Below are 17,623 nucleotides of genomic sequence, written 5' to 3' on the forward strand. Positions count from 1 at the left end.
ATAATTATTAATATTTTCTTATATATTTTTTGTCAAAGTTAAAAATATGTAACTTGTTACTAAGGATGGCACTCTTTGCGAGACTAAGAGAGTACCAGACTCGGTAGACGAAAAGTCAACTATAAGATTCCTTCGACACCAAGTCCGCCAGTCACTAGAAAAAACATAATAACGAAGTTTCAAGCATCGAGGTGGGTTGAAACTTGAAAGGTACACTTTTAGTCTAAGCTTATGTTTCAATAACGGGGCTAATTGCTGCTAAAAATTAGTTAAAATTAGCTCTAGTACTTCTAAACAGGTAGATGGACTAATTTTTTAGTCAAGTCTTTAAATAGTTATTAGCCAACTAGTTAAGAGCATCTACAAAAGACTCTTTATATCATTCCTAAATAATAGGAATAGAGATTTGGTTGAAAAACTATCTTCCAACAGCTTCTCTAAATAGTTATCAAATATAATCATCTTTTATTTCAGATTTTTCGCTTGCCAAAACTAGAAGATAGTAATGACTCTCTAGAGTACGTATAAGATATAGAACAACTGCTATCGAGAGAAAAGATATAGAAAGTTATTTTTATGCAAATGACTATCCAAATGATGATTTAGATAGAGAGATTTAAAAAGGCTCCTGGAGCTAACCAACCACAACTAATTTGAACTAATTTTTAATCTCAATTAGTAACTAGTCATATATATAAAAAAAGGCCCTCTGTCTCATATGGCATAGTTTTTACCTAGGGGGAAACAAAAATGGAAGATGTTATTTAGTGGGAATCTTTTACATAAAAGGTGATCATTTATGACCGTTTACGACCGTGTTCGTATTTTAAAATTTGATTTTCTAATTGCTTTTGAGCACCATAGTCGTTAGAGGAAATACGTTGAGTTTTCAACCTTTTAAAAATTATTTCTGTATAGAAGATATCAGAATATATCGTTAGTTACCATAAAACATGCGAAAGTTGTCGGTCTATATATAATAGTGTTTTCTAAAAATTTTAAGAAAAGTAAGTATATATTCAATAACGTATGTACCCATAGATTAAAATCTATTTAAGAAATTTCTTCTTTTTAATAAACTTTGTTAAACCTAAGTATGAGCACCACATAGATATATATTATAATTTAGTACAGATTTTAGAAGACGCGGCGCACTGCATTCTAAGGTGTTTGTCAAGAGCGAAAAACTTGCAACAATTGTCGGTCTAGATATTTGTTAACACAACTATTTAAGGTTTAATGTGCAACTGCGTGCGTATATTTCACTGTGTTTTGTAGAGAAGAAAAGCTCAACACCGTGTTAAAAAAAGATGGAAAAGGTCCTATCAAAATTAACTTCTGATTAGCGTTTGGCTTGGAGACGCGGTTGGATGGGATGGACCTGACCTAGTTTTCAGGGATAGGACAATTCTAGCTATTTGTTTGGTTGAGGGGGATGAGATGGACTTTGTTTTTTGTTTGGTAGGACGGATGGAAAAAGATAGAATGGATAGAGTTTTAACACCGTCATCTATAGTTCTGTAGGGTCCACATGTCAGCAGTGGGCCCCACTCAGCTAACCTTATCTTCTTCCCCTTCCCAGATCCGCACACACACCACGCCCGCACGCCTCGGTAGCCCGGAGGCTGGAGGTCGTCGGCGCCCTTGCTCCACGCGAGATGCGTGGACCTCGTCGGTGTCCACTCGGTGCCCAAAGCTCGCTGGCTGCCCCTACGTCGCCTGGAGTCGCTAGCAGGACTGTGCCAACCTCCCCATGACGCTCGCCAACCGCCCGCCCGCACGACCTCCGCCGAGCTAGGGCCGCGCCGCTTAGGAGCGCCACCTCCGAGAACCATGGTTGAGCTCGCATCGAGGGCTTGGGCCGTTCGCGTTGCACGGAGGAAGGAGTAGGCGCCTAGCGAAACGGAAAAGAGGCGCCGCTCGCGCACCCCCACTCGTCCTACTTCGTCCCCCGATTTATGGGGACGAGGGCATCCAGCATCTCAAGGATTATTTCCCTCACCAAACGCCACCTTACTACTCTATACAGTACACCATATGAAAACTCGTCATTTCCAAAAGAGATAAATGGTCAAAATGTACAGTAAGTACTAAGTAACCTTGTGCCTTTTTCACCAAAGACAGCCCTTAGAAAGTACAGTAAGTACTAAGTAGCTTACTTTTTGGGACCTTAGACAGTGTATTCTGCTTGGACTGAATAGTGCCCTTTGAGTTACTGTGTAAACCTCTGAAGTGAACATTTCAGATGCAGGCATTGAGTTACTCCGTAAACAGGTGCTTAAGAGTTAAGACGGAGGCAGGCACGGCACGCACGCGCCGCACTCAGGTTTGCCAACTTCCCCTTCCTCTCCCTTCCATCTTCTTCGATTGCCTCCATTTCTATCCCCAAAATCTCCACGCGTTCGTGCTTTCCTACGCCTTCCCAGCTCTTGTTCGAACCTGCGGATCCATGTCTCCATAATTCATCTCGCCTCCTTGCCGCAGCTTGTCTGAGCACCACCTGATCGACGAAATGCCCCAGTGACCCCGACGCAACGGCCGACATGTCAGGAGACCCGCGCGTTCCTGGCGCCGTGTGCAGGATCAACGCCCTGCCCGACGACATGCTCCTCCTCATCTTGTCCTACCTGAATGCCCGCCAGGTCGTGCAGACGTGCTTGCTGTCACGGCAGTGGCGCAACCTCTGGCGTTCCGTGCCCCGCATCAACGCCACGTCCGACGAGTTTGAGCACATGTCTGACGACTACGAGGAGGACACCCTGCTGTTCAAGAAGTTTGTCAACCGTTTCTTGATGCTCCGTAACCCATTTGCCTTGGAGGACTTCCGGCTCTGGTATGACATGCCTTGGGAATCTGATGACTATTCAGAAGATGCTAACATATGGATCTGCTATGCTCTCCATTGCAATGCTCGATCTGTCATGGTTACGGTACGGGACAATACCATGCATCTGGATCCTTCTGTGTTTATTTCGGGACTCTTCCTGAGGAGGCTGAGGCTCGCGGGTGTTGCCTTGTTCCCTGGTTTCTTTTGCCAACTCGCAACAGGCTTTACAGCATTGAAATATCTTATCTTACATGCCTGTGATATTTCTGATGTTGAGATCACCTCCAAGACGCTGAAGGTTCTGATCATGGATATTGATTGTTCCTACACATTTGAAGAACAGTGCTCTATTTCGATTCCCAGCCTCATCTGCCTCGATTACTCTACTTTTCAAAGAATACCTCTGCTGAAGAGCATGAAATCACTGGAGAGAGCATGTGCTGTACTCAATACCTACTATCATACTGAGGTTGATGATATCCGTCAGTTCCTCAAGAGCCTCTCTGGTGTTACTGATTTAAACTTCAGTTACGAAGGAAATATGGTATTGCATCTTGATTCAACACTCTGCATCCATGCATATATTTATGAGTCAAAATCTGAGACCTAAGCATGGCATATATTCTTTATTCTTTTGCAAAACCAAGTGTTTCACAGTTTATTTTGATGCCAGGACCTAGAGGATGATTAATGCTCTCAATAGATAATATGGGGGGGGGGGGGGGGGGGGGGGTCTTTAACTTTTGTCTACTTTCAAACAGTAAGTGCACCCCTATAATTACAATCAGATCCGTAGAATCCAGTAGATAGGTTACCCCTGTTTTCACCAGTGTATCTGTCTGGCTTGCACTAAAGTCATCTATCATAATTGATGCTTACCAAATATATGTGTTCTGGATGATTGAATCTCACTAAGAAAATAGGCAGAGTATAATGTAATGTGAACTATTCTTATTAAAAAATATTTGCGTTTAGTGTGACCTTTGTCAGATATTGTATTCTCAAGATATTATCACTGAAGAATCCAAACTATTTGGCACGTAACTTTAGCTTGTTTCCATTATCTTGACAACTCTACTGCAGTCATGAATGTTTTATAAAATATGGAATTCTTTATCATGTCTTAATCCTATGAACCTTTTGCAGCTAAATATGGGAAATATACAATGGTGCCCAAAATTCAACAATCTTACAACCCTGACACTCAGTCAATGGTGTCTGCATCCAGACTTCTATCCATTGATAGTCTTCCTTCAGAACTCACCTAGTCTGGAGAATCTAACTCTGGAACTCAGAGGGGTACATGTCTCTCTCCACATGCATGTCTATTGATTCTTGTACAGAAGTTGATGCATGTGCCATCAAAGTGAAACTTGTGTGTTTTCTCACATTTGAGGTTGGCCATACACATCAGAGATTCATTGGGGAGCTAGAAGAAAGGTCGTTCAGCTGTGAGCACCTTGATAGCGTTGATATTGTTTGCTGGGGGGTTCAAGAACATGATCCTGTGCTCGACAACCTGGTGGAGCTTCTGACTGAGAATGGCAAAGAACCTGATGAGATTCACATCAATATCTAGCTATAGATTTCATTTGCATCAATCACTGGAACAAGTCACGGTTCATTCGCTCATTTGTGGACGCAGGACCATACGCACGTTTGGTTCACCTGGATCTTAGTTTCAGTTTGGATGGATTCATGTTGTGGAAAACTGGATAGCTTGTCTGCGCATGAATTTTAATACGTTGTTACCAACTCATATCTGCTAGAGCAGCTTTAGTCTATTGCTTCTAAGTATTGGTTCAGGCCAATGCGATCAATAACAATACCCTGTTAAAGGCTTGAAGATATTTGGATTTGGATTTGGATTTTTTTTTTCCTTTTGACTTCAGCTCGTGTGGCAGATTTCTGTGCATTTATGATACGCCATTGCTATTCCCTGATGCAAATAATCTATATGCTTTCTATTACAACGCTACAAATTATGGAGCTTAGTTCAGACCGAATTGTAGACTTTTCTTGAAATGTAATACTAAATAAAACAAATTAGGGGCCGAGCATTGCTGGACGCGGCGTGTTAGGGATGATCACAGTAATGGACTGGCGATGCGTTATGAGCGGAGCTGCCAAGATGGACTATGGGCCCATGAAAGAAGCATACAAAGGAGAAGCAGATCGAAGTAGCAGGGGATATGAACAAAATACCAGAACTCCAACTTCTTCCTCCATGGCGTCGCTCTCCTTCACCTTCTAGATCCTCAATTCCTCATGTAGTATCTCTGATTACTGTCTATCTCTAGAACTTGGTGCTCTCCTACTCTCGATTCCCTTGCTGGTGCTTCTTTCCCTGAATCAGTCTATTCGCTGGTTGGTTTCAGTTAGATCTTATCAGCCATGATACAGTATTTTTCTCGAACTTATCAGTGCAGAAATCAACCAGCGAACAGACTATATACCTCACGCAGATCACTTGTATCGGATTTTATCGGTTCAATACAGGCATTGGTGCAATTAGTTTGCTAACACGGCGGCTGCCTTGGCCATGCGCTGCTTGCCCTGACCGCTACAGGGATTTCTTCAAATTCAGTGACTTTGCTCAAGCAAGTCACGACTTCGCTCTCAGGAAGTTGGAATTTAGGGTTACTGTAGCACTTTCGTTTTTATTTAGCAATTAGTGTTTAATCATAGACTAATTAGGCTCAAAACGTTCGTCTCGTAATTTCCCACCAAACTGTGCAATTAGTTTTTTTTTCGTCTACATTTAATGCTCCATGCACGGACCGTAACCATTCGATGTGACAGATAGTGTAGCACTTTTTAAAAATTTAGAGTGAATCTAAACGAGACCTTGCTCTGTCCATCTACCCTTCGACTAAGATCCAAGGGCTACCATCGCTTGCAGGTCAAAAGGCGAAAGTGTGACCACTCACCCTGTAATAATTGTCGCAAAAAAAAAGGCCACTCACCCTGTAAAAAAAGAAAAAGAAAAAAAAAGAAACACACAAACAAACAAACTCTCCCACAAAATCCAATCAAAATCAGCTCACCCACTCAGCTTCCCATCCCGCACCCCCTCGCCGGCAGCCGGCGGCGGCGAGTACCTCTCCCGCCGTTACCACCAGCGAATTTCCCCCGTTGCGGGCTCTCCCCACTTCCCTCTTCCTGCTTGGTCGCGCCTTCACTGTGCTCGTCTCTTCTCCCTCCAAGTCCAGGCGCGCGCAGGAACTGGGAGGAGGAGGTCCAGATGCTACTATGCTGCTGTCCTTTTCCCCACCAAATCCAGACCTGTGCTCCGCGCTCTCCGTTTCACCCGAGCTGCTTGCCGCGGAGCGTGCTCAGCTCCGGCGAGCAGGGGAGGAGCAAAAAGAGCAAGTTCCACCGCGTCAGGGCGCAGGTTCTCAAGCCCAAGAACCAGTCTTTGTGCTCTCAATCCCACCGGGCTGATGGCCACGGGGACCCTGCGGATAGAATCCCGAGAAAGGATTTGCCTTGTTCCGCGGCGCCGTCACTGCCGGACGCCGAGGCGGTCGCGTTCTGGCTGCGTTTCTGCCGGAGCGCGCTCGACGTCCGGAGAACGCACGCGGTTGCCCTGCGGTCGCTCGGCGGCCTGGGATTGTTCGTGTCCAACAATCTGATCAGCGCTTATGTGCGGTTCGACGAGGCTGCTAATGCTAGGAAGGTGTTCGACGGAATGCGCGAGAGGAGCGTCGTGTCGTGGACGGCAATGATGAACGGGTGTCAGAAGCTTGGCCGCCACCGTGAGGTTGTGAGGCTTTTGATGGATATGCTGGCCGCTGGCGTCCAAGGTAACAGCTTGACTTTTGTTTGCCTGTTGAAATCTTGTGGGGAGCGATGTGATGCCAAGTTGGGGCAACAGGTCCACTGTTGCGTTGTGAAGGGTGGCTGGAGCAATGTGATAGTGGACAGCGCTGTCGCACACTTCTATGCTCAATGCGGTGATGTTGCCGCTGCTTCAACTGTGTTTGATAGGATGGCTTCCCGTGATGTTGTCTCATGGACAACAATGATCACGGCTTATGTGCAGCACGGGCATGGTGACAAAGCTCTTCACATGTTTCCAAAAATGGTGTCTGAGGGATTTCGCCCCAACGAGTTCACTGTTTGCAGCGCCCTCAAGGCTTGTGCAGAGGAGAAGGCTCTAAGATTTGGGAAGCAGTTGCATGGTGCGATTGTGAAAAGGCTGTACAAATATGATATCCATGTCGGGAGCGCACTTGTCACTATGTATGCCAGATGTGGTGAGGTATTTGATGCTCAGGCAGTGTTTCATAAGATGCCAAGAAGAAACACTATTACATGGACTTCGATGATCTCTGGATACGCTCAAAGTGGCTGTGGTGAAGAAGCTGTCTTGTTGTTCCGAAAGATGAAGATGCGCAGAGTATTTGTTAACCACCTTACTGTTGTTGGCCTCCTTAGTGCTTGTGGCTCTATGCAGTCAATTTATCTTGGAAAAGAACTTCATGCACAGATAATAAAGAACTGTATGGAAGAGAATCTTCAGATTGGGAGTACACTTGTTTGGTTTTACTCCAGATGTGGGGAGCATACTTATGCTGCAAGGATTCTAGAAGCGATGCCTGACCGTGATGCTGTTGCATGGACAGCTATGATTTCGGGCTATAACAATCTTGGCCATAATGTTGAAGCACTAAAGTCATTAGATGAGATGTTATGGGACGGTGTGGCACCAAATACTTACACTTATTCCTCAGCTTTGAGAGCTTGTGCTAGATTGGAGGCTCTGCGAGATGGAAGGAGGATCCATGGTGTTGTTAACAAGACCCAAGCTTTCTCAAATGTCTTTGTGGGATGCTCACTGATTGATATGTACATGCGGTGTGGAAAAGTTGATGAAGCTCGTAGAGTCTTCGATGCCATGCCAGAGCACAACTTAGTAACATGGAAAGTGATGATTACAGGATTTACTCAGAATGGCCTTTGTGGAGAGGCTTTAAAATACATGTACCTAATGCAGCAAGAAGGGTATGATGTTGATGACTTTGTGCTTTCGACAGTTTTGTCTTCATGTGGAGATCTTCAGTTGAAATCAGACTGCATCCATTTCATAGTTCAATAAACGGTTCACTTTCAGTGAAGTTTTAGACTAGTTAGCGAATATCAGCAAAATGCTGGTACAACTGAAAGTCAGTGGTTGGTCTCAGGATGCTGGAACAAGTTTCTTTGTCTGATTCTGCATTTGAAAACACAATGAGAAGCCTGTCATTTCAAGTTGTGGGTACATATATCTGTACTTCAAAGCAACCTCTACTAACTATTTTCCTTCTATTTCCTTACGAAGCTGTGTATATACCATAGTTCAAGCATTTTTAGCTTGTTGTAACCAGCATAGTTCTTGCAGTTTAATGTATCGTGGGTCAATGAGAATTTGTCTAATTCTGTAAAAGGGTTTTCATCACGACAATTTACTGATGGTGCATTTATTTGGTATTTTAGATGTTAATATATATATTTTTAAACTTGGTTAAAGCTAGAAAAGTTGACTTGAAGAACTAAAACGCCTTCCATTTTGAAACAGAGGGTAGGGCATATGTGTTGCATCATTACTGATAGGTTATGGTACATATTTTCACATGTTTATCTGCAAATGGATGCATGGAGCTCAAAGAACTTGAACAGTTAGCAAGCACTAGTTCCCTCGGTGCAGCTTCTACCACTGTTCAGTGGTCGTTAAACTGTAGCTTCAATATTATCTGTTGGATCCACTCCAGCTGAGACAGCCGACAGCCGACAGCCTCGCCCATGGACATTGCCTTTAGAGGTACAGATCAACAAGGAGTAGCTATAAAACGGCACTTGGAAGATCAGAGAAAGCAAAGGACCGGAGAAGATGCCTCTAATAACAGACGACACGGAGTTCATTCATCCTGCAAATTCAATGCTACAACTAGAGCGTACTACTACTAGTAGTAGGGCAGCAAAAGTATGACTTGTGAGCAGTCCGGTGATCTCCAGCCTGTTCAGTTGGCTGGTTCGTATCGTTGCTGGTTCGTGAAGAAGTACTGCTGGCTGGTTTGTGTGAGAGAAAAATAATGTTCCAGCTGAAAATTTACGATCGTTTACGACAAGCCACAGCCAAACGAACGAGCTGCTCTGGTCGTAACTGAGACGGGTGTTTGAATGAATCCGGAAAACAACAGATTATTGCGCAATCATGCAAGCAGATTCGTGGTTTAGAGGTGATGATGAGGAATTAGTGAATTACTGAGTTGAGGTGGAGAAATCTATTGTTGAGATAGCAGAGCAGAGCTTTGGGAGATGATCGGGAAGGAAAACATCTCTGACGAGATCAACTCCAGAATCCATTGGGCTTCCGAAACATAGTCATCCAGTCATCCGGATGAAAATTTGATGAAACAGAGGAGAAAAAATATCCCGCCAGCAGCAGTTTTTGCACTTGATACCGCTATTCTGTATTGCTGATTTGCTAAATTTGATTAGTTACTAGCAGATAGGCTTGCAACGGGAGAAGAAACTAAGAAAATCAGAATACTGCTCTTTTGACAGCCGGAAGAAACGCTTCGATCTGTATAGAGAGTAGGATAGTGTTGACGCCGATTTGGGTCACACAAAGAGAGGGGCTAGATCGTCTAGAGGCCACACACGGCCTAGCATGCAACGAAGGTAGATCCAAACGGCGATGCCGATGAGCAAGTTGATGAGACCATTCAGGGGCGACACATTCTTCACCCGATAAACTCAAGAACGCCTCCCGGAAAGATCCATCAGGGAGACACACAATGGGGTGTCCTAAGATCGGCAAGGCCATCTAGAACACCAACATACCTCGTTGAGAGATACACCGAACAACAGGTGGATGGAAAAGCTTGAGGAAGAAAATAAAAATAATAGATGTATTATTTAACGATTGGGTATTAGATCCCTTAATCGTCCGTCATCCTTTACATTTATAATAGGGCGGCTAACCTTTCCGGTATATGAAACAGAATAAAATCCTTGGACTAGATCAGCCACATTGATTTTCCATAATTATATTCGGACATGATCAAACTCCCAACAAGGATATCATGTACGTGTACCTTGATCTTGTCTGTGCATATGGTCATATCACTGCGGCTTATAAGTTATGGCTGAAACTATTGTTGGCTGATTTGTTGTGAGAGAAAAATATTATTTGTTGGCTGAAAAAATACGGCTTATAAGCCAAGCGAACAGGGTGAATAGTAAATAGACTTTGGTCCAGCTAGGGATCAAAACAGATCAGATACGGACAGATATCACCGATATTACATTTGTTTTCATATTTCTGTCCGAATTCGGATTCGGATACGGATAGTGTCAACTATGTCGGATATGATACGATTGGATATCGACATCATAAATATGCGATTTGAGTATTCGGATATGGATACGGTATCGGATGTTGGATATCTGGACTCGGATACGGACAGATCTCAACCCCTCTAAACGGATTCGGTTTCAAATACGGTCAGAAAATATCCGTACCGTTTTCATCCCTAGGTCCAGCGGCTTTTCTCTTGACCATCCCAAATTCCTATTTTGAATTTTGGTGTCAACAGATAGGATTCGAATTCTTACACCAGTTACTCTATTTAAGGGATCTATTTAATTAGGATTCGTATCTATCCAAGTTACCTCAAGAAGCCCTGCATATGTTATTATATATTGTAGACAGGCGAACAAAAATACTTTCTACATTCACGGAGTTAGTTAGGGAAGGCCATATAAAAAAAAAGGATAAAATTTTGCCTCTTTATTATTATATATAGATATAGTTTATGGGGCCTTGTAGGTAGTCTTGTGTGTATATACTATACTCCCTCTATTTTAAATTATAAGTCGCTTTGATTTTTTGGGTACATAGAATTTGCTATGTATCTAGACATATATTATATCTTGATGTATAGCAAAATAGGTGTACTAAAAAATTAAAACGACTTATTGCCGGTATGAAATTTTGTCTCGTGCTGAGGGCACACGAGCAAGCCAGAAGGGTCCGCTTGATGGAGCTGGACATCCGCCTAGCTTTAGCACAGGGATGGTCGATCCTGCGTATTCCTCTCGAGACATGCCAGTCAATTTGACCCTGCAATTGACAAGGAGAGAAAGTTTATCAGTAATTTAGGGCGAAACATGTCAGTGTTGCTAGACAGTTCCAATTGTGCGGCTCTGAGAGCCTATATGAAAGGAGATCGACTAAATAGTCGATTTCAGCATATTCATAAGAATAAATTAGTTAAAGCTCATGGAGTTATGTAAGAAAAATCGGTTATTATTCAGGATAAATATCATTATGTAGACAAATATTGGTCAATAGCAAAAGAATGTCAACAATGATTAATTTATGCTAAGCCAATGACCGAAAGTAACCGAACTCCTTTTTATATAAAAGAAACACCTCATCACCATTCAACCATTTAATAAAGATAAATCTAATGAACATATTAAATCTCATCTATCGCTATGACCAGTGGGGTATGAGGCAGAATCATGCAGGCCGTAGAAACAATAATAGACTTGACGATCCTAACTTATTACTAATATCAGTGGGGCATAAGGCAGAATCATGTAGGCCGTAATACAATAATAAGATCATGAGGCTAACACATTTTTCAACCTATCCCTACTTCAACGATCTCATGACGTGAACTATTCGTTGAAGCACTCGATATCGGCTAAAACAACCGATTCAGGTATAGCGTATAGTTAAGGTCATGCCCTATCAGGAACAGGTCTATCAAATAACGATCCCCACTCCACGATGCTAACAGTGGGGTGTGAGGCAGAATCACACAGGTCATGATAACGGGCCATGGAATGGTTTTTGCTAGCAATAGGTCTACTCGAGATCAGACAAAACCGCACGCTATGCACGATCAAGATTGATATAAAACAACTGATAAAACATAACTCATCGTTTAAAATACAGATTAGATCAGTTTACATTAACAAACGATGGGTTAAACAAGATATAAGGCCGATCTAGATCAATCCTAATCGGACGAAGTGATATTGCTGTAATTAAATAAATAATGGAAGCAATAAACAATATCAGTAACTTAATGAATCTATCCCAAGAAACGTCACCTTTAGATAGAGCCGATAACTTAACCTTAATCTAGTTCAAACAGTGGAGGTCGACCGGATCGATGTAGCCTTACTTGAACTAGACAAGGATCGATAACTAACTTATACTAGAGTCGCAGTGGAGGTCAACCGAATCGATACAGCTATACAAACAGAAATATAAGTGTAACACTCTCGGTGTTACGCCTTAATCAAAATATTAAACCATGTCATGAGCATCATGTTTATATATTATTGCATGTGGTAAATGAGAAATTAAATTTTATTGCATTAATTCTCAAATTGAGCTCTAATTTATTTCTTGTCCAAGTTGTCCTTCCAGCACGTCATCTCTCTCCATGTGAGAGCTCCTTAGCCACAAAGTCAAATGATAAATTATTGTCATTCACTAATTATTAGCATACCACTTGGCAAGATTTATATCTCCATCAATCTCGTGATGCGCCACTGTCATCTCTCGTTGTTCTAATTATCCCGCCTTTACTTCGCTTGCTAATCGCCTTGCAAAATTATCAGCGCACGTCGCGCTATCGCTGCCTTAGTGTGTCGCACACGCTACGCATTTATATCACTCACAAGCTCAGCCCGCTGAGCACTCCGCTCGCTCACTGCTCAGCTGTTTTGCAAACAAAGGACAAGCACTTTTTCCACACGGCGTACTGTAGCAGCATAGGAACACTGTTCATAGTAGAAAACACGGTTTCCGAAATTTTGGTCCTTTCTACACGCAGCTGTAGCAGTGGCGGAGCACTGTTCACCTGCGGAACACTATTCACCCGTAGACAACACGGTTCCTGCTGTTTCGGTCAAATCGCTGTAGCACGAAGAATCACTAAGAATCGCTGTTTTGGTACAGGAGTGTAAGCACATGCACCAGTTTCCTAGTTAAATGATCATAGATGACATATGAGCCCTGATATTGTGATCGGATCCACATCATACCTATGAATGGTTGAAATCATTGGATCGAGTAAAGCCGTTCATGTTCTGAAAAGATCAAGATAGTTCTACGAGTTATAAAGTCTGCTAATCATAAAGCAAGTCAAGTCTTCGGTTAGTCAAGGAGACAAGGACTAGGGCACTAGACTCTCTTTTCCACTATAGGAGAAAGATAATCACTGACTTGAAGGAACCTGCACAGCACGGCATTGCAGCAAAGGCTCTGTCCTAGCTTGGAGACATGGCTCATCTACTCAGCTTCACTCTTGTGGCCCATTCCTTAGTCTTGACCCAAAGACTTAGACTATACTCGTACACTATAGCTGAGCCGTGTCACACATTTGTCAGAAGCCTGAAGGCACTGGCTCTGCTTTGACTTGTTAGGTGACAAAACACTGTTCACATTTCCACACGCATCCATTGTCAGCACGGTAGCGGTACGAGCATGACTGACCGTGACCGCGTGCAACGAGCCAGCTTCTCCCTCCCCGCGTCTTTTGCCTTTATAAGGACATGCCGAGCCATCGAGCTGTTTCACTCCACTGATCATTCACTTCTCTCAAATCAAGTAACCAGCATCTCACATCTGATTCACCGCTCCGTGTTCTACCTTTTCCAAGAACACGCAAAGGTGCGAATAGATCAGTTGGTTAATCAAGCTAATTGGCCTCCTCCAATAATATCGTTTTCTTCATCTCTAGAGCTCATTTGAATTTATTTATTAATTGTGAAATAAATTTTGTTAGATTTCTAAATTCATGATCTATCTGTTAGTGTAATTAGTTCGTATAGTTCAGTGGTACCTTTAGGATTACTTTATTATTTTGAAATGCTCGTTATGGTTATTTAGAGAATAAATTTTTATGATGCATGGTAGCTAGTGCACCTTGTTTTATTATATATATAGTAAATTGATATTAACAATAAGGATGCCTTTAGTTGCTAAGATAATACATGAAATGTTTCATACTTGTTTAGTGGGAATAATAGGTAACTTTGCCTATTAGTCATTAGAGTTAGCTTAGTAGCTTGGTAGATGTATTATTATTTTAAGAGTTGCGGTTGCCTATATATAAATTATTGCATCATCATCATTGTATGCATATAGAGGACGAGCCACTGGAGATCGTGACCTTCGGCGAGCAGGAGTACGACGAAGTCATCGAAGAGTACGAGGAGATCCTCGTGCAGGAGGACATTCCGGAGCCACCCGTCACTGACTTTGCTGACACCGCGCCTGCCCAAGGCAAGCCCCGGTGCATAACCCTATTTTTAAATGATCTGAATATATTTATATGATATGCATTTACGTTACCGGCATTTTATAGAAGCTACATGCATAAATATATCCACTATGAGTCCTACTAGTATAGGTCGAGTAGCTGCTATGCTCAGGATGTCGGTAGCGTGAGTAACCTGTCGTTACTCGCAAATAAGTGTTTAAACTGTGATATCATGGTGAAATAATGGAAAGGAAAATGGTGACCGGACAGGGATATGGATTTGGTACTGGTGGGTGTGAGGGGTTGTGTCCTACGGCCAACAGGGCATAGCCCGGTTACACTTTTTCCCTGTCTGTGTCAATTAAGGACCGGTCGTTGCATATGACTCTAGGCAAGTCACAGATTATTGTCCTGAGCACATACTTGGGTATGGGCGCAGGGAAAGCTTGCTGCTCTCTTGTCGTGGATCCGGCTCTTTCCGGACCGACTAATGGGAAGAGGAGGTGGTGGAGGTCCTTGCACCGCACTGAGTCCGGGACTCAGGATGTGGGGGCTTGGAGTCCAAGTTTGGACGGGGACTTGGACACCCGAGACAGGAGAGTGGTGGGTTAGTCCTACTTATGCCTGGGGTACAAGCGGGGCGTGTGTCTTCGGGGCACCCAGCTGGGCACATTGATTCGTGAATCGCCAGGTTATCCGGTACGGCTTGTCTGCGGTTTAGCACCGTAGTAAGAACTGAAAGTTGAAAGGAGAAGAAATGGAACTGATTGCTCAACTCTTTCTTGAAAGTAGAACAGGCTTATATAGATTGACTAGATGAAAACTTAATACGGTTGATGATAATAATGTATCAATAAGGACTCACTATTAGTATTGCTTTTTGCTAAAAGAGAACCAGCAAACCATAAAGCCTAGCATATTCCTTGGAGTCAGGAAAGTATTCCCACTATCGGATAAGTCTTGCGAGTACATTGTGTACTCAGGGTTTATTTACCCCTATTGCAGGTGATGCTTGAGGAGTTCCTTGTGTGGAGGATCCATCTGGTGGGCTCAGACGAAATCCTCGTTATCTTATCGCTAGATGTTATCTTTTAATATTCCGCTGTTTATCATTCCGCACTCTATATTTGGTATTGTAATAATGTACTTTTCAAGAAACTCTAATGTATGAGATAGACTTGTGTTGTAACTCATTTTCATTATTGGATCCTTGGGAAAAATGTGGATCTTTCGGGTTCTCCCTTGGGGTGTGCTCGACGGACACCACTCGCTGTAGTTACTTTTGAGGTGCTTAGTGTCTGATGGAAGACGAGCGCCTTTGTAAGTACGCTATTTTGGGTGGTTCTACCATAGTTGGTACTAGAGCCAATAATGGTCACGAGTTCCTCACTCTTTTACAAAACTAAAAGTGGACCAACAAAAGTTTTGCGAAAAGTAGGATGCGATTAAGTTAAGTATAAGCCCTAGCTATATGGTATATCTAGGATAGCAGCACTAGTTTTATCTAATCAGTTTCTGCAGGTACACTGACTTACATGACGTAAGAAATCGCTTAGTATACGGAAAGTGAGTGTGCGATGTGCCGAAAATTTTACGAATGCCGCTATATTCCGGCTTGAGTGAACGTATAGGTCGAAGCATGCATCATATAATAGCATCTTACTTGAACTAGGAATCCCCCTTCACGTATAATGAAAGTAGTAAATTGGTAGGATTAACTTAATGAATGCCTTAAAAAAATGTGCTGCCATTTCTTTAATCCCTGGATCCTAATTGGGAAGGTGTTCTAATGGATGGTTCGTCTCTCTTATAGATGAATCTGAGGTCTGGACGTGGGAGCACCAGTTCGGGAGTGGCCAACGAGGGCCAGGGTGATAGTGCTCAGGCCTTTGAGCATGGCAACGAGGGAGCTCAGGAGGTTCCACCCTTGGTTCCTCAGCCTTTTCCGCCACCGCCTCTGTCGCTGTCCGCCGTGGAGGTCATGGTGTAGTTGTTGGCTGCTCGCCAAGAGTCAGCCGCTGCTCGTTAGGAGACAGCTCGTGCCATGGAGATTATGGCACAGGCCCTCGCGGGTCTCGCCCGTGGAGGCCCCGGAGGTAATGGTGGGAATGGGGGTGGTGCTCGTCGTCCTGAGGGATAGTCCTCTTACCAGGACTTCCTCAAAACCCACCCACCCACGTTCACACCGTCGGACGATCCGTTGGAGGCAGAGCACTGGCTTCGCACGCTGGAGCAGAAGTTTCGGCTGCTCAGAGTGGCCAACGAGCAGAAGATGCACTTTGCGTTCTAGCTGCTTTTGGGGTCCGCAGGTGCCTGGTGGGAGACTTTCTAGGCCACAGAGCTGCCGGATCACCCGGCGACGTGGCAGGAGTTTTCCACTGCCTTCCACGAGTTCTTCATACCTGCTGGTGTTATCCACCAGAAGGTGACCGAGTTCATGGAGCTACGTCAGGGGAGCAGGATAGTAATGGAGTATGTGACCCAGTTTAACCACTTGGCTCAATATGCTGGTAGTCAGGTGGACACGGATGACAAGAAGAGGGATCGCTTCTTTCGCGGTCTCACTCCTGCTCTTCAGGAGAAACTGTACCTAGGGAACTATCAGACCTTTGGGGCTCTGATGAACGCCGCCATTGCTCTTGAGGGTTTCCAGCGGGCATCCCAGGCGGATTGGAAGCGGAAGCGGGTGGTAGCTGGATCCTCCAGCCATCCCCATACTCAGAAGGTGTAGATTGTTAGGCGGGGGCCCTATCAACCATCCGGTGGGCCTCCATACCAGTCACCCCAGTAGACATCATAGACTTCTGCTACTCAGTACAAGGCACCTCAGCAGCAGGTGCAGCCCCAGCAGACTCAAGGACAGCTGGTTCCACCTCGTCAGGGATTCGGGAACAAGCCTGGTGCTTGTTTCAAGTGTGGCAAGGATGGCCACTATGCCAGGGAGTGTCCTCAGCAGCAGACAGCTCAGCCGTCTCAGCCATCTACAAATTCTAGGCTGATTAAGAGGACTTTCATCAAGAGGAAGGTGCCTAGCAGATCTGGTTAGGTGCACTTCACGGATGCTCAGTAAGCTGTGCAGCAGGAGATAGTTATGGCTGGTATGTTTACCATCGAATCCCATCCAACTTTGGTGTTGTTTGATTCTGGTGCATCGCATTCCTTTATGAGCATGGGGTTTGTAGAGCGGCACAACTTATCACTATTGGCTATACCGTATGCCTATAAGATTCGTACTGCGGGTTCTCAGATGTTCATCAATACCCACACGGATACAATAAGTTTGGTATTAGCCACCCACACTTACCGTCTACAGTTCATGATAATGCTTGGGCAAGGCATTGATGCTATTCTTGGAATGAACTGGTTGCGGTTGTATGGGGTAGTATTGGATATGAAGAGAAGAAGTGTAGAGTTACGGCTTCCATTTTCTGAGGATAGGATGTCTCTCATCATACCCTCAGAATCGGTCTTACCTATTGCTGCCCGTGCTGAAGCCGTTCCTGATCTTACCTCCATTCTAGTA

The 17,623-nt window shown here is 43.9% G+C and overlaps 2 protein-coding genes across 3 annotated transcripts; both read left to right on the plus strand.

Annotated features, from left to right (window-relative positions):
* The first annotated feature begins 2,193 nt into the window (after positions 1 to 2,193).
* Positions 2,194 to 4,677, plus strand: LOC136539243 (putative F-box/LRR-repeat protein At4g13960). 2 transcript variants are annotated; one of them, XM_066531182.1, is made up of 4 exons: positions 2,194 to 2,326; positions 2,485 to 3,371; positions 3,974 to 4,126; positions 4,224 to 4,677. In XM_066531182.1, exons 2-4 carry the CDS (start codon positions 2,544 to 2,546, stop codon positions 4,404 to 4,406), a joined length of 1,164 nt encoding a protein of 387 aa, XP_066387279.1. In that variant the 5' UTR covers positions 2,194 to 2,326; positions 2,485 to 2,543; the 3' UTR covers positions 4,407 to 4,677. The 2 variants fall into 2 exon arrangements, with proteins under 2 accessions (XP_066387279.1, XP_066387280.1); XM_066531183.1 differs by having other exon boundaries at positions 4,242 to 4,677.
* Positions 4,678 to 5,851: 1,174 nt separating this feature from the next.
* LOC136539244 (pentatricopeptide repeat-containing protein At4g18520, chloroplastic-like) lies at positions 5,852 to 8,278 on the plus strand. Its single transcript, XM_066531184.1, has one exon. The coding sequence runs from the start codon at positions 6,072 to 6,074 to the stop codon at positions 7,926 to 7,928; it is 1,857 nt and encodes a 618-aa protein (XP_066387281.1). The 5' UTR covers positions 5,852 to 6,071; the 3' UTR covers positions 7,929 to 8,278.
* Positions 8,279 to 17,623: the final 9,345 nt, after the last annotated feature.

This window comes from Miscanthus floridulus, chromosome 2, assembly GCF_019320115.1.
Source record: "Miscanthus floridulus cultivar M001 chromosome 2, ASM1932011v1, whole genome shotgun sequence".
Classification (NCBI taxonomy): domain Eukaryota; kingdom Viridiplantae; phylum Streptophyta; class Magnoliopsida; order Poales; family Poaceae; genus Miscanthus; species Miscanthus floridulus.

Coding starts and splice junctions, on each gene's coding strand:
- LOC136539243 (XM_066531182.1), top strand. CDS start 2,544: ATGTCAGGAGACCCGCGCGTTCCTGGCGCCGTGTGCAGGATCAACGCC. Junction 3,372..3,973: donor TCAGTTACGAAGGAAATATG/GTATTGCATCTT, acceptor AACCTTTTGCAG/CTAAATATGGGAAATATACA. Junction 4,127..4,223: donor TAACTCTGGAACTCAGAGGG/GTACATGTCTCT, acceptor CTCACATTTGAG/GTTGGCCATACACATCAGAG.
- LOC136539244 (XM_066531184.1), top strand. CDS start 6,072: ATGCTACTATGCTGCTGTCCTTTTCCCCACCAAATCCAGACCTGTGCT.